The sequence below is a fragment of the Parus major genome, chromosome 2 (assembly GCF_001522545.3).
Source record: "Parus major isolate Abel chromosome 2, Parus_major1.1, whole genome shotgun sequence".
Lineage (NCBI taxonomy): Eukaryota > Metazoa > Chordata > Aves > Passeriformes > Paridae > Parus > Parus major.
In genome coordinates, this window is record NC_031769.1 from 34266923 (window position 1) to 34283840 (window position 16918).

The window sequence follows — 16918 nt, forward strand, 5'->3', positions numbered from 1 at the left end:
AAATCAGTCATTTCTTTCGTTGTTATAAAAACACTGAAGCATTTTCATGTGAGTGTTTTGAGAACAGCATTTGTACAAGGCTCTCCTGCTGTATTAGAAGTGCCTGCAATGCATTTTTTGGGGATGTGTGATTTGCAGCTAATGATCATGAGGGACCACCTCATGTTAATATTCTTCCAGTACTTTTGTGCACAACCAGTGGGTTGCTTGATGGAAGCTCCTGTTTCACATCTCCTCCTATCCAAGGGTTATGTCATCGTCAGTCGCCTGCGGCAGAGCTTGGCATTCTCCTGAATTTCACTGTCTAACGGCACCAATCGGGTGCCTCGTGGACCTCATCAGATATACATGACTGCTCTCAAATCCAGTCTCCTCATTCCACTGGGGACAAAGTCTTGGAGCCTAATGAGTGAGAAGCTGGGAGGAAATGTGGTTCTTCTAGACAATAAATGAGGTTCAGAAAAGAAGCATTTATCAGTCGAAAATGTTTACCATTTGGGGACTCTGGAGTGCAGGTTGCACAGCAGCAGTGTAAGTAAATTGACTGGCATCAGATGAAATGATGCACTGAAATCAAACTGCTGAGCAATAGGCTATAGGCATGTCTTTGAAAATACAGTGAAGTCAGCTGCTGTTCTCTGTTGCACCTTAAGTGGGGAAGGATGTGCCCAGGGTGAGCTGCAGTTTGCTTTGGAATAATTCACTCTTCAGTAGAGATAGGTTATTATAAAACCTTGATCCAAAATAATTCTATTATTTATGTGATGTGCCACTTCTATAAAAATGTAATATAAATTTATTGAGGTTGTTTTTCCTTGTGTTCTCAGAAGAAACTAAATCTCCACCATTTTTTCACAACATTTGTAAGCAAACCTGTCTCATGTAATAATAAATCAGCTTATCCTAAGTTATTGTTATTGTATTTATGTGATGCTCTGTGCTGCCTATTTTTTTTACTTTCTCTTTTTTTATATCTTCTTCTGTTTTCTAGTTATCTTTTCATTACATTCAGATGAAACTACTCTCTTAATAGTTAGGGGAGGATGCTGTGACTGGTACTTATGGCTGACATGGATAGCACTCCAGTTACCCTATTCCTTCTCCATCTCTTTTCCTCTTATCTGTTGGATGCTTGCCACACACTATAATCACAAGCACTTTTAGGTCAGCGACTGCTGTGTTTTATTTTTAAACTGTACTTGTTAGCAGTTGGACATAACACCAAACCTGATTTTGGGTTCCCAATGCTGCCATAATGGGAATATTTGATGATAATAAAATGCTTTGCTTCTCTTTCATTTAGAGTTCCACCTAATCTGACTGAGCAATCAGCAGTTAGTAGGCAGATCTAAATGAAATATGATTACTCTATAAAGCTGTTTAAATTTGAATGACCGTTTATTTAAGATTCATAAGCATTTTTCCAACATTTGCACTGTTAAGCAAAGTATATGCTATAAAAGAAGCATTTATTGCTTGCTTGTAAAAATAAAATACAATATTGGTAAGTTAGCTGGAAGCTTATAGATAGCTTAAAAAGATGACAAGGTAAGATAAGCAGTAGAGCTAAGCTGAAATTGCTCTGGAGGTCTTTCTGAATAGCTGTCAGTTTTATGTTCTTCTAGCACAATAATGGGCACTCCCAGGAGGTGGGAGTCTCATGGGATAATTATTCTTCTGAGGTTTAGACTGGTTTTTCTATGCTTTTCCACAGATTGGTAAGACTGCCTTATAATTATTCTCCTCCTCTTTCACTAGATTTTTCTAATGTAGAAATTAATAGAATTAAATTTGTGTACATGCACTGTACTTACACTACCTAGCCTATTAATGAATTTCAAGCAATATTGAATGCTATCAGATGGCAATAGTAAGTGGTCTGGTTAGCTTTTATCTTGCAAATTGGATTTAAGTCTCACCGCCCTTGCCTCTTGGGATGTGTTTCTTTTTAATATTCAGGTCTATTTTCTGCTGTCATAAGCAGGCATATTTACTCTCTCAGATTGGTATACCTTTAACTATCCTTGAAAATAATAAGAACAAAAAGTAAAAGTTTAAAATAAATGTATATTTTGCAGCTGTTGAATACTTTTGTAGTTCTTGGTCCACAAAGCTGACACAGTGCTCATGCCTTGTGAGCATCAAATAATATTGACAAAATTAAGCAAAGACCTGGCAAAACCTCAGCTTCCTTTGGAATGGGTTGTTGGGCAGCACACTGTCTCAGTCATTAGTTACAACTGATGTTGCCAATAAACTCAGACAACAAGCAAGCAAACTTATTCTCTGGGCTCTCAAGGAAACGTGCATTTTGGGAAGTTTTGCTACTAGAATGATCTGACAAGCTCTGACAGGCTTTCCCCTATGATATAACAGACATTCAGGAAAAGCAGGAAAAACTTTTTTGAAGAAGATACACAAGTATTGGTGTGTTTCCAAGATGAAATACCCATCCTAGCTCTGGTGATGTTGGACATGAGTGTATTAGCTCATCTTTTTACCCATCTTTCGTGTCTCCCAGGATGAGAGCAGAACTGCAGAGCAGCAGTTGTTACTAAAACTTGCAGTTCTTGCTTGGCACCAACCCTTCCCCTTAGCTTAAAAAATAGCATCATTTTGCTTTGGAGATTTGCCAAATCTTTCCAAAGGAAAGGCTTGAATTTGTTTTGTTCTCTCCTCTGTGCTCCAGAGAAACATTAGTCAGTTTTGAGTCTCTAAGCATGCAGACACATGTTTGTCCCTCGGGAGTAATGAAATGCTTGAATGTGAACCTTGCTTGGATGAAGATCAGTATGTTATCAGAAGAACAAAGCTCTCCTTGGTTTCATTACTGGGAAACATGTGACGGAAGGCATCTTTTTTTGTGTTCATGGGTACTGGTCTGCCAGAGTACTGGTACCTCCATGTGAGCCCGGGGAGCTTGGGTACAAGGACAAAACAGCTTCTGTAATTCTGCCTTGCATTTGGCCAGGTTTCATCATCAAGGCTGTGGTTATGCTATGGCATTTAAAGAATTCTGACTCATTTGCTGTTTAAAGGGAAGACTGTGCTGGATCATATAGATCAGCTGCTGATTTTGGCCCACAGGAAAAAAAAATGAGGATATTTGATGTCTGAACTTCATCATTCAGGGTATAAATCACAGTCGAAAGTGTACTTGCTTAATGGTATTGTATTGAATATTGTTTATTATTTACCTCCTGGAAGCTTACAGCAAATACATTTGCAGAACTTTTGATGACTATTGCTTCTTTTCCCTGAGCCTTTGCAATGAAATATATTAAATACTGTTGTGCCAAAACCATAACCTTATTCATAATTAATTGTCCTTACACAAAGTGTTTTAGGGGGATGAGTTAGAACGTTTGTTCAAAATTGTGGCAATTGGGTGTATCTTTAAAAATAACAGGATGGAAGAGGGTATTTTTTTCCTTACTGACTGATTTTATGATCAAAGATATGATGGATGTGCTTTTAAGCACTACCTTTACCATCTTCTGAGTCTTTCTGTAAGATAAGTGAGGTAAGAAACAAATTTTGTTATTTTTACAGGGGTGAAGAACAATTTCAGAAAAGTTACTGAGAAAAATTGTGCTTTCTCCTTCCTTTGTCATTTATTTATGTAAAAATAACCAGCCTGTCTCAGATTACACAGAAGCAATCCATTTTTACATAGGAATTACTGCTTCCACTCTATTTGATTTACTTATAGCATGTAAAGAAATTTCATGTGTTCTAAGACACTTAAATACAGTATTCTTGTGCTGTCTGCATCTTTAAAATTTGCAAAGTAGGAAACTGGGGTATTATCCAGGCTGCAGTTGCATCTTCCTTTATTCATTGTGGGTGGACAAATTCTGTCCTTTCAGTGCTGCTGGAGACACTCATGCAGTTGTTCTGTGAGCACCAGTTTGGAATTGTTTAAATTTGACAATGAAAGTGCTAGGGAGACATGGGTTGGCCTCACCAGACATGCCATTGGCCAAAGTTTCTCTGGGGAAAACACTGCCAACATTGCAGGATGCAAAGAGGAATTGTCTCACCTATGCCCAGGCAACAGGACATTTTGCACAGACCTGTTGGTTAGTTTGATAAAACTTGTGGAAGACCTAAGTGTATTTTAAATGTTGCAGTGTTTCATACAGTGCAACCCCTATGTTGAATACAACACATTTTGTGATTTTGGTAAGCTACCAGTATTAATTCTCTGATTCCCATTGCTTTGCTGAGTGAGATGCATTACTGGATTCCCATTTCATTCTGAGTATGCAGTTTCAGTATTTAGTAACACTTATATTTTTGTACCCAGAGAGGGGCAGGGCTACATGGAGCAGATGGGGATGATCTCTAAAAGCTGATGAGCAGCCTCCACAGTCAACAGCAGGACTAGGACCCCCTTACATCCTTGGACAGACAAACAGTTGCACCTTTGCTCAGAGAGATGATAAAATGACTCATATCAAAAACAACAGTTACCAAAAGCAATGACTTGGACTTTACTGAAGTTTAATAAATTTTCAGGGAATGTGCTGGCTCCTTTGATAAGCCAGATAAAGGGGAATCAGTTAATATGTGAGTGAATTTCTGGACCTGGGAATGTGCTGGCAATATTTCAGCCTAAATGTTCTAATTGAAATACTTCATGGTGACCATTTTCTGGCATTCTTATGGTTATTTCTGTCATATGCTCTTTCTTACCATGCCTGAACTGCTTTGCTGAGTCCAGGGATCATTGGCTGGAAGGCTGTGGGGGGTGAGTTTTGGGATGCAGTAAGTAAACAACCAGAAACAAGTTTGCCATATCCTGAACAGTGATAAAATTACTGCAGCAGAGCTATGCTCAGATATGCCAACTGATTATCTGGTTTTGATTTTCAGCCAGGAACTCACTGGTCTTAGAAGCTAAAGTATACCTGTGTAAGATAGAAAGTCTGCTAATATGATGTGATTTAACTTATGTAAGGTGTTTATTCCTAAAAATATGTCCAATCTCTCAGTCAGGCAGAGCTCTGATGGTCCCATTTAAATGCCTTGATGCCTCTGGTTTGTAGGTTAAAATATGAAAAGGTGAAAATGACAGTGTTAGATTTTAATTACACTGGCCTTAGTGTTAAAACAGAGAATCGTAATAATCATTTGGGTGTACTTTTTAGACACCAGATTTAATTTAATGGCAGCTAATAAGTACAAAAGATTTTTTTGATAATGAAGGATGCAGATATTTTTGATGATTTTTCATTGTCTACCTTTCTAGTTATTAGACACAAATCTTTAATAATCTGTATAAGGAAATTCTTCATTATTGCTCTGGGAAAAAAACTTTTCAGAACACTTAGATTATGGAGTTTCTTAAATGCCTTCCAAAGGCAATAGATTCAGTGTGATTCAGCATTAAAAATGACCTACCTGTCTAAGATTAGGTAGTGTGATTATTCCTCTGCACTCCTAAATCTTGCATATTTCTCAGGAAATATTTAAGCATTGGGAATATTTTTATCAGCTTACTTAGATCCCTGTCAGCTTCTTGGATTGGCACTCTGGAAGAGCTTGTTTAATTCTAATTTTTGGGCCCTAAGAAAGACTAGACTCCTAAAGAGAGTTTTAAAACTAGAACTGTACAAAGACCCTTCCCTTTTTCACTTCTATTCCTATTGAGAACTCTGATTATTCTTTCTCAATTTCCAAATTTAAAAAAAAAAAAAAAAATTAATGCTTTCAATTATCTAAAAATCGGTACAGAATAGAGAGTCAGATTTTAAAATATTGCTCCAATATGATGGTCATAGCTGGCTGAACACCACTCACCAACTACAGAACATGGCTCCTTATGCTTTCATTTTACAAGTTTCGCTGTGGATTTAAAAAATTGAAATATCTTGTGGTCTTTTGGAGTGTGCCCCTAATAACTCACTTACTTCAAACTCATTTTTCATTTGATACTTGGTCACACTTCCCAATTATTATATACTTGCACGATCTTTCACCTGCATTTCAGTAAAACAGACACCTCCATTAAACAAAAGTAAGGGAGGGACTGATAACCTGTCTCTTAGTGGAAAGATACAGTTTTGAAATCTGAAGCAAAAGCAGGAGAGAGCACGATTTGGAATGACCCTGATTCATAGAACTAGCTAAATGAGCTACCTTCAGAGCAGTGGCTTCTAATAGCAAGTTTGTGGTAGGCAAAAGGAAAAGATACAAAATAGCTGTCAATTTATATTGTGGTTATTAAAAGCTTACTGTTTCAGTCTAATTGCTGTGTGAGAGAGAACTCCACCCCTTTTGTGAGCTTTTTCTGACATTTAAATTACACACTATTGCTGATTTTTTAATATTTTTTATGGGAGAGAACAGCTCAGTGGGAAGCTCCCATCATCTGAATTAATACACCAATTATAAACTGCGTTGCAAGTAAACAGTTTGATCATTTCTGTACCTTATGCTGAAAGCTAAAGTGCCTCATTAAGACAAGAACTGAAGTCTCATTCCATATTTTAGCTGTCCATGTACTTGTGATGAGAAAGTTCAGTGATAAAGCTGGCAACTGCTCACTCCTCCATGGGCAACTATTCATTCTGAATGAAATATTAAACAGGGTTTTGACATGCTGAAATATTTCAACAGCTCCATTGCTAATTAACTGCAAGAGAGTTTTGCTCTTCACAGTAACAGTGACTTTTCAGGAGTTAGAGTGGGGGACTTACTTGACATTATGATTATTCACAACTTCAAAAATAAGAATATTCTTTCTTTGTGTGGTCAGATGTGCCTGTAAGGGTAGTTACCACATGTAATATAAGTCACCATGATGTCTAAAGTATATGCTAAATGAGTGCCATCAAACATAGAAAAACATGCCAATTTAAAGTAGTTTGCAAAACAACTGCAAAGTGACATAGTTGTGTATGTGTATATATTAATAGTTGAGGGGGAAAAAATAAATTAAATTAAATCAGCCCTTCACCAAGACACGATTAGTCAGTAGGGGACCAGGTAAGGAGAAAATGAGGTTCTGTACTTGGTGTTTTTTAAGTGACAGAATGGAAACTAAAGAATGGGGTCTATGTTTTATGTGTCAGAAAAGAACGGATGCCCCCTAAAGAAGCCCCCTTATTACTCTTTCATTTTAACCTCCATCCACCAGCATATGCCAAGAACCACCCACCTGGACGTGGTTATAGGTGGCCATGCTCGAGAAGGGGGTTTGGATCACACGACCTCCACAGGTACCTTCCAATCCCAACCATTCTGTGGCTCTGGGATGGCCATCCACATTATAGTAATTTGAATAATAAATTTCTGTCTATATGAAGAAAAATATTCTTAAAACCATGTCCATAAAGAGCCAAATGCTGTTTATCTTTCACAAAAGCTCTTACTCAACAGTTTTCTGTTCTATATATAATTACATATATAAAAATAAGAAAAAATTATTTAATAATACATGCTAACTTAATGTTTTGGAAACAAAGCAATAAATATGAAAGTGTACGTGGTAAACCTGTGAAAGAACTCTTTAAAGGAAATATACAAAAGGCATTAAAATACTCATAATTGTTAATCTTGGTCCTAAAATAACAATAGAAGATTAAAAAAAAATTAGTAACTAGACCTGTTCATCCGGTGAATCATTTATCTGCACAGTGCCAGTAAACCAGTGGCTTCCAGATTGGCTTTTCCTCACACACAAGTGTCTTCCCTTGCACATACAGGTCATAGTTTTAAAATTAGTTGTTACTGGAAAGGAAGTCCAAAATGCAGACAATGGTGGCAGAGAATCCAGGCTGAGGCAGTTCTTCCAAGGTGAACTGCAAAATATTTTTTTATAATCCTTTAGGAAGGACGAAGGCAAAAAAAAATGAAAATCTTTACACCCTTTTCACAGAGACTGTGAGGAATCAGCAAATAATGACATTTCCCTTTTGGTAGGTGTCCTGCTGCTAGTCTGCTTAACTCTTTACTGTCATGGGAATCACTAATACTTTTTAGCCTATCTAGAACTGGGCATGGCATATAGCAAGAGTATAGATATTTGTTCTCCTTATGCTTAGAAATGGTACCTATAAGTCAGAAATATTTGATTCATGTGGCATGATTTGTGGGCTTTCCTTTAAAACAGAATTTACACTTTTCAGTGCATTACCAGTCTTGATAGTCAGAAGAATCACTTAGAACTTAGTTTCTTATTAGATCTGCTTTAGCCAAGTCAGTCCCGGTGCTGGTAGCACAAACCCACACGAGCTGGCATTACCTCATCCCTTTCACAAAGTACAAGGAAGTAGTAAAAAGCAATTCTGTCATTCCCATGTCTTGCACAACTACATCCAGAAAGGTGTCACTTTGGTACAAGGCCAGGCCCAGTGAAGAGCAAGGGTTGAAGTCCATGGATTACTTTACTTACTATATACTCAATGTAAGACAGTTTCTCAGAAATTGCGTAAGAATGGCTGTGAGTAATGCATTAACCATTTCCTGACCACTATTGGCAGTAATACCCTATTCAGTCTTCATGTTTCTTTGAAAAAAAATCTTACATAGTTTTATTTTTTATCTGTCTGCTTAAAGATTTGCCAACTTTTCAGTCCTCCCTTTACTGTAGTCTTTCTACACTTACTCAGCTTTAAGTGCTCCATCAGCTTTAGGAAGGTATTTTTTCCTAAGATCCTTTTCATCCTCTCTGCTCTGTGAAGAAATAACCGTTTTTTTCCTCACTCCCATTTTCCAGTTCCAAGTATCATTTTTGGTTTGACAATTTTCTCCAATATCCTTTTCTGTCAATTTTGCATTATGACAAACTTTCTAATAGCTGTAATATTCCTCAAGAGTCAGCATTCTGCATTCGTTTTGCCCTTCTGTTTAGCATACAACCGACTCCTAGTACTTTTTTAGGTTTACTAAATATTCGCTTTCTCAGCTGGTATGTTTCAAAGCTTTTAGTTAACAGTATTGCCTGAAATATTATTTGTGGAAGTCTCTCATGCTCTTTTGCCAGTTCTAGTCTTTGCAGTAAGTACTCCGAGGTGTCTGGTTTTGCCAAGGTCATTTATGATACACTTTTGAGAGGACTTTAAAGAATTTTAAAGATACCTTAACTGGACATTCTGTAATTCTTTTACAGTGAGTCTTTCTTATGCTGAGATTCAGAAAAGTATGTCACAGATGACCTTGGGTTATTTTGTTGGGTTTTTCAGAGCTGTTACTCATCTTGTGATCTGAGTTTCTCCTTTGACAGCTGCTCTCAACCTTTGCTGACACATTTTCTGAATCTAGACAAGAAGTCACTGTAGAAAATACGAACCTTTCAAGAAAAGAGCAATAGGAAAGACCCTGTCTTGTCACCTGACAGTACCTCAGTGAACCCTTTTCCCCACACTGCCAGTCACAGCTTTGATAGCCATTACGATCAAAGTTCATATGAGGGGTATCATTTCATGAGACAGCAACGCAGGGCATTTGTCATTTGTGCCAAGTCTGATTGGTTGATTGATTGACTGACTTTTGCTAAGTGGCTCAAAACTGAGGTCTGTTGTCCTTGCTGAGACCATTACCATGTGCAGAACTGAAAGCATAAGCTGTGTGAGTTGGTTGGGGTGTACTGCAGTAACTGAGCCATCCTCCTGAACTTGTACTGGTAACTTCTGTGAGCCAGAACTGCTGTTTAAAGTCTAGTGATGGAGAGTGGAGTACAATTTAATGAGTAAAGCTGCTGTGTAATACAGAGGAATAACAAAATACAGAACAGGAATTTCAAAAGGAAAAAGAATAGTTATCAAATCTGCTCTGGCAGGATTTGTTTCTTTTGACCTTCGACTTAAAAATGGTTGAAGCTCAGTCTAATCTAGTCAGCCAAGATGGAAGTCCTAAAACTTGACCATACAAGAATGAGAGTTGTCTAAACAGGGGCTTAGGAGCCTCCTGACACAAAGGAGGAAAGATGTTTCTATCTGGATTCCATTAGACCTCTCCCTGGTCCTCAACCATGACCCTTGTCTCCAAGCTGTATTTGAACTAATTATTCTTTATTTCCCTACAAATCAAATGTATGCCATCAAATGCATGATAGCTTGACAATAAACTCTACTAGTACCATCACTCTGGCATTTTGTTACCTGTGATTTAGGGATGTGCTTTCATCTGAAGGGATCACAGAGGATGTAGCACTACCTCGTAATGGTGAATGTGGAGCTGGTGACACGGTGGGCTTCCTACGAGTGTGCCGTCTTTTAGAATTATTTTAGCTGTTGAAGAATGGTTCTGTCCATGTTTTATGAGGCTGACAGATTCATAACTGTGACAAATCAAATGCAATCATTGGGGGTTTTGTTTTATGATTTATCTCCTGGATGATTCTCCATCTCGGCTGCAGTGTTTCCTCACCATCAGTCTGTCTCCAGCTAATGAAGCACTTTACAGCCACTTGTACATCAGCTTTCACTGTTGAATCTACTGTGCACTTTTTAATTAATTTGGAAGACTAAAGCAACAACTAATACTCATTGGTTTTTCATTGTTTCTCCCCCTATTACTTCCTTATCTGAAGTCACAAGTACAGATAATAAGATATTTGCATTATCTCAGTGTTTCTTCTATTGGAAAAATATAGTAAGTGAAGAAGGAAATTCTTCAGAATTCAAGAAATTCTCTTGCAGTAGCACAGAAGAATTTAATACACAATATTATAGTGTTATGGTAAACTATATATGTGAAGCAATAGATGTATGAGGTGAAGAAAGAGTGACATAATACTATTATAATTTGAGAAGAGAAAAAATTATTTATGAATAAATTTCATTCGTCTCATGAATAGCCTCATAATTTAAAATAAGTCTTCTGCATAATGAACTTGCAAGCTAATTACTCTTGCATTGCCACAGCACAGTATAACTCTGTCAGTCTGGGAGCGTTTTGAACTTTGTCAAAGTTGTGAGGTGGATTCAGTTGAAAGTGAAACTGAATGGGTTTCCCAATTGATAGATCTACAAATTGTTGCAGGGTGCTATTCCAGGCAGTAACTGTGATTGTTGCTAGATTTATCCTCTTCTAAAACAATAGAGTTAAAAGTGGCAGATGGTAGTAAGTGATTAACATTCCTAGTAAACAGACTTCTGCAGGGATATATTTAAAGTAGTTGTGTCTATGTAAATAGACAAGGAGCATGAACTGTGCAACTATAATTGAATTATATTAGCATAACTTAAGTAGAAGTTTTGTAAATAACAAACACCTTAATTAACCTGCATGGTTTTGGCAAGTTAATGACATACCCAGGGTAAATGACATAAAAGTTTTTGGCAGCATGACAGCTCAGAGCCAAACTAGTACTCAGTACCCCACCCTTTGTTGCTGGTGTTGCTCCTTCTGCTCCAGCTTGGCTTTGCTGGGATTTCTGTAGGTTACAGCAATTGGTTTTCTTGCAGAGAGCTGGAAACCTCCCCATGGAGTGGTCATTGAAAAAAGACACCAACTCTTTGTACCCCTTTGTCAATAATGTTACAACAATGTAACCTGTTTGTAATAGCAGGTTTTGCAGTCTTTCCTCTTTCCGTCTTTCTCATATTGTTTTTTGTTGATTCAGCTTCTGGAAAATAGACCAATTTCATATGCTAGTGTGTTCAAGAAGTGTAGCTGACTCTCATTGAAAGTGTCAGGTCTGTGCTTCTGAGTCCAGCCTGAGCATCTTTTTAGCCCCAGCATGTGTCATTCGTTGATGCTCATTTTCAAATCTTACTGGTGGGGTTAGAAACCAGATTGAAAACCAGTACTGATTTATCTGTTTATCATGCCAGGTAAATAATGTGGTTACCAGCCCAGTTAATTATTTTTAAAATACTGGTGAGTTTTGCAAATGGGTAAAAAATTAATTTCTTTTACAGCTGAATAATTTGGAAAAAGCACATTGAATCCACAAGTGGTTGAAATTTGTATTCTTCTCTCACATAGCAAACTGTACTGTAAATAGGCTCTCATCTCTCTTGGGAAAGAAATGTGGATTTTGCTGACAAGTAGAGGGCTCTCAGCAGAAAAATGCATGCTGACAGTTTGACCCAGTGGCCAAATGACTGATTTCCTTCTCCCTTTTTGTTTCTATTTTAGATGCTGAAGAATACCAGCCTCCAATATGGAAATCATACTGTGAGTATACCAGCAATTTGAATGATCTTAGTGCCTTACCAAGGTGTCAATCACTGTTAGGTCTTTTCTCCTTTTTTTTTGTTTGAAAGAAAGACATAAATGTACTAGATACATGTACAAATTATTTTATGGGACAGCAGCAAAACCTGAACTTTCATGGATTTCCATGGAACAAGGGCAGCAGGATTATGTGTGCCAGATTCCCTCCATTGCCTTACAAGTGTGCAGCTCCTGGGTTTCATGGTTTCTCTGCTGAGATTTTCAGGAAGGATTTCAGAGGTAGAGGTTAATGCTTTGTGTGTTTACTAAAGGTCAGGCTTGAGAATACTTGTCTTTTTATATGGGTCACCAAATCACTTTAAGATAATAATATTTTTGATCCTTAGCAATAGAAGCTGATTTTTGAAGTGGTGGTTTAGAAGTTGGAGACAGCATTATCAGCTCTTTGAACCTTCCTGTCTGCCTTTAGAAAAATCATTTACATAGAGTGCAGTGCAGAAGTGCATATTTTATGCTCTTTTGCTTTGTTCCAAATGTATTTTCTAATAGAGTAGCACAGATCTAAGACAAAATATTGGCTTTTAAATCCCTTATTAAGGATGGCCTTTAAATTTGATCTTTTTATTTTAAACCCTTCCTGGAACTTTAATAAGAGTGTAGCTTTGGGTATAGAGAGTTGTTTTATTCTTTTTGTTTCCTCATACAGAACTATCCTAAGCAAAAGTCATCTCTTTTATTGTAGCAAATTCAGTACAGTGCCATTACCAAAATGCGGCTACAAAAAGGCAATGATCACAGTGGCTACATGCATGTACATGTGTAATTTTAAAGGCTAGAATAAGCTTGTTGACTTCACTTATATGCACATTAAACTACCTTGCTGACTTCAAAGACATCACCTCTGTGTTACCTGAGAATGACATTCTGCCCCAGAATGGACTGGGATTTTTTTCAACCAAAATTTGAATATGCCATTAAATTACAGAACTTGCTTCTCAGAATATTGTTTTCTAGATACTTTGTTGTTGTTGTAATATTTTGAGCATGTAAGAGATACCTCCTAAGAAGTCAGCAAGAGTTGAACCATTCCAGCATTCTTTGCTGAGTACTTGAAAAGAAGCAGAGAGTTGAGTGATTTTTTTAAAAGAACCTGGCTTAATCAAAATCAATGAAAAACTCCCATTGACTCTGAGAAGACCAGCATTTTAAATGACAGATACTTACTTTTTAGCAGTAAGTTTTCATTAATAAGTCAGGAAATAAGCACATACATTTACTTACCTGCTCTTAGGTGCCCCAGTTGTGCAGCAGACAGATCACTGCATGCAGTGAAAAAGTTTGGTTACTGTTATTTGATAGCTTGCATGTAGTCCAAAGAAACATTTTTTTAAATGGAAAAAAAAAGAAACCAAACACTACCAGAATGGATGAATAGCCTATGAATATATAATTTCCTATTCTGCTATATGTAGGATGCCAATACTGTGGTAATGACAAAATCATTTGTGTGTAAACTCCATCACGAATGACCTTGGAAAAAGTTGCAGAGCTCCAAAATGCAGAAAATAGTTTAAACTTAGAAAGATTTACTGCTGAGACTGCTTAGCCACAAGTACACATTTTTATTTGCAGTGGTAGGTAATGTATGGTTCTTTACTCAGCAAGAGCAATTCTGATCTGGTAAATTAATTATATGTTCCACAATAGTGTTTATCTATGATTCCATCTGCTGTCCTATTTCATGACAATTTTAAGTTATGTATATATTTCATGCTTAGCACTTTGAGTTTACTGCCTACTTAACAATTATTTTCAGTGTATTTTACCTAGTAACTCTTAAAGTTTGCTAACATACTAGTAAGATACTTTGCATCAAGTTTTTGATTTCTTATTTAAAGTCCTGGATAAATTTAGGTGACTATGTTGCCTTTCATTGGCGTGAAGATCAAGGCTTCGGTCTTTCTAGCTTATAAACAAAGACAGATCTTCCTGTTTGTACAGAAGTATTCAAATAATCAGTGTTGCACGTGTCCATGGACAAATACTCATCCAAGTGCAACTGTTTTTAGAACTCAAACCATACTGTTTTGACATAGTGTACAAATTTGATTCAGCTATATTTGGAAAACATGGACACTTCCTCACTTGGAGATCCTCACTTGTTTATGAAGAATTGTTAGAATTTCACATAGATTTCACAGGTCACAAACATTTTCAATTTTTTTTCTGATAGCTCTGGGACACAGACAATAAAACAAATGGCAAGAATAATTTTGTATTAATGGGAAGGAACCTGGGAAAATGTTAGGAAAGTTTCTAGCAGCCAGCAGTCTCTAGGCAGTGGGTTTGATTACCTTTTTACCTGAGAAGCAGACCAACAAATAACAGATTTCTTATATCATTCCAATAACAGATTCCTTTTTGTGGTCTGCCATATGTTGGAAGTCTTACAGAGAATGGTATTTTGCCATTTTATCATCACTGAGGTAATAAATAAAGAAATATAGGAATCACAGAATGTGTGTTGGCAGGCTTCTGGGGTGAGCTGGTCTGGCTTCCCACTCAAAGCATGGCTATTGTTGTCTCTAGAGCAGAACAGCCATGGTTTATATAACTGAGTCCTGAAAAGCTGCAAGGTGGAGGCTCTGCCAACCTTTGTGGGTAACCTGCTCCAGGAGTGCACTGACCTCTTAGAGGAGAACATGCTTACCTTATCTGCTTCTTGGGAGAAGCAGGCAACTTGTTTGGCTGAAAGAGCACAGTCATTGCTGGTTTCCAGCCTCGGCACGTATATGCTTGAATTTCGAAGAGATGTAAAACCTCTCTTTTCCTCCTTCTACCCCTGTTAAGATTGGCATATGCTGAGTCAGTCCTGTGTCAATGCCACTTCAGTGTTTGTTTGCATTATTCAAGAGCAGTGTGTTGGTGGGAAGCAAAGTGGCAAGGCACAGAGCATCAGCTGATGCCATGCTTCAGCTCCTCACGAAGTTTCTCTGCCTTCTGTCCTTCATCAAATAAAAGGCACAGTGTCCGAGACTCATTTTTGTCAGAAATTAAGTCTTTGTTTCAGCCAAGCACTTAGGTTCCTAATTAAGCATGTGAGTAATCCTGCAGAAATAGGACAGCTCATATTGTTCAAGCTCAGCTCATGGATAAAAAAATGCCTGACTGAGATGAGGCTGAGGAGGTAAAACGAAGGAACTCTGCGAAACATTCTGAGACAGAAGGCGGTATGTTTCCTTGCTGCTTTATAAAAGCGATGATAGGAATTTTTCCTCTCCGCTGGAGCATCACTGAACACTCATCATAGGTGAGTTAAAGGAGAAAGCTTGAGGTCCTGACACACTGCAGAATGAAAAAAAAAAAAAAAAGTATGAGGAAATGGGTGATAGCCCTTCTTCCCTGGTAGAAAAGGAGTAAGTGTTGATTTTTGCATGTCACCCCTTTGTTTCTTAGCCAGATTGGATTTTGGAATTTGACAGCTCTTCCTAAAACATGCTGTAGAATTTCCCTATTTCATCCCCTGAGACAAGACTCATGCTCTAATGGGAACAAAAGAGAGAAAGATATATTCTAACCAGCTACTTTACATCTCAAAGAAATGTTCCTTGAGTAATTCAATAATAAATTTAAGTTTTGTTAACACTGTAAGTTCCAATGTGATTATGATACTATGAATGCTGGCAAGCTATCTGAAGTATGAAACTGATAAAGATGTTCAAAGGTCAAATAGAAGCTACTGCATTTTTCTGTTGCTGTGCTGCATTTTTGCCTAATATTTAATGTGTATTACTACTGTGCATTTCATTTGCATCTGATGCTGAATGAAAAGAACATTCCCAGTCTGATGCAGTTCTCTGAGAGCAGTAATAATACATTTTCTTTTTGCATGCAATTGACTTTTTATAAGGTTAATTTTCTCAGGGCTAAAATAATAATGCATCATTATGTTCGAGTGTCATCTTTCTATGATCACAGTGGGTTTGTCTGTAACCTGCCTGACAGCTTTAATGCTGGAATTGACTGGGTCAGATGTCAATCACTGCTTGCCACTGCATTAAATAAGTGTGTTTTTCTATTATTTCACTTAACCGTGGTCTTATACATTGAATTCTGTCTTAAGATTTTCTGAGATGGGAAAATGGGGCAGAAAGGCCCCAAGGATTGTTGGTCATTTGAGCAAGTAGGTGAGGGACGTGTGCCTTCTGAATCTCTGACCATGCCCTGGACTGTGCTGGGGTCTCAGCAATGTCAGCCTCAGTGTGAATGCCCAGCACTTTGGAAAAAGTCTATAATGAGATCAGGCAGAGCTGCAGGATGTTCAGCACTTCTGAAAATGAGGTCACTTAATGAGGTGTCTGTGCTCATTGGAACTTAGCTGTAGGGCACATTTTTCTCCAGTCACCTTAGCCATAATAGTGCACTGTATTCATAGCCCATTAGCAGGCTTTCTCATAGCAATCATTTGAAGCAGCAACAGCAGAGACCTTTCTAAAGGAAAACACAGCTTTTGGTAGGGTCACACCGGCTTTGCTCCTTAATGCCTTAGCCTGTGAGATACTGCCTTCCTTGTTTTCCACTTAACTGAACTTTCACTGGTGTTTTACCTTCTCCACCCTTGTCTTGCCGTCTGTCGTTACTGGGAATCCTTGGCAGATGTGCGTCTGTCTGTCTCTCCTCTGTTGTTTGTCTCCCACTGAGCTGCTTGGTGTCCCTTACCACAGTGCCACTGGTGGTTTTCTCTTTTCTCTGCTCCCAATCTGTCTTCTCTCCCTCCATCTAATGG

The 16918-nt window shown here is 37.8% G+C and overlaps 1 protein-coding gene across 2 annotated transcripts in view; it reads left to right on the plus strand.

Moving 5' to 3' along the window:
• CHN2 (chimerin 2) overlaps positions 1-16918 on the plus strand; it is a 156888-nt gene that overhangs the window by 51613 nt on the left and 88357 nt on the right. The window contains exons 1-2 of one of the 2 annotated variants that reach the window (XM_015618785.2): positions 435-531; positions 12094-12132. In XM_015618785.2, coding sequence (XP_015474271.1) covers positions 450-531; positions 12094-12132 — 121 coding nt within the window. In that variant the 5' untranslated portion in view covers positions 435-449. Of the gene's footprint in view, positions 1-434; positions 532-12093; positions 12133-16918 lie in introns of those variants that run through there. The other variant, XM_015618786.3, reaches the window with a different exon arrangement.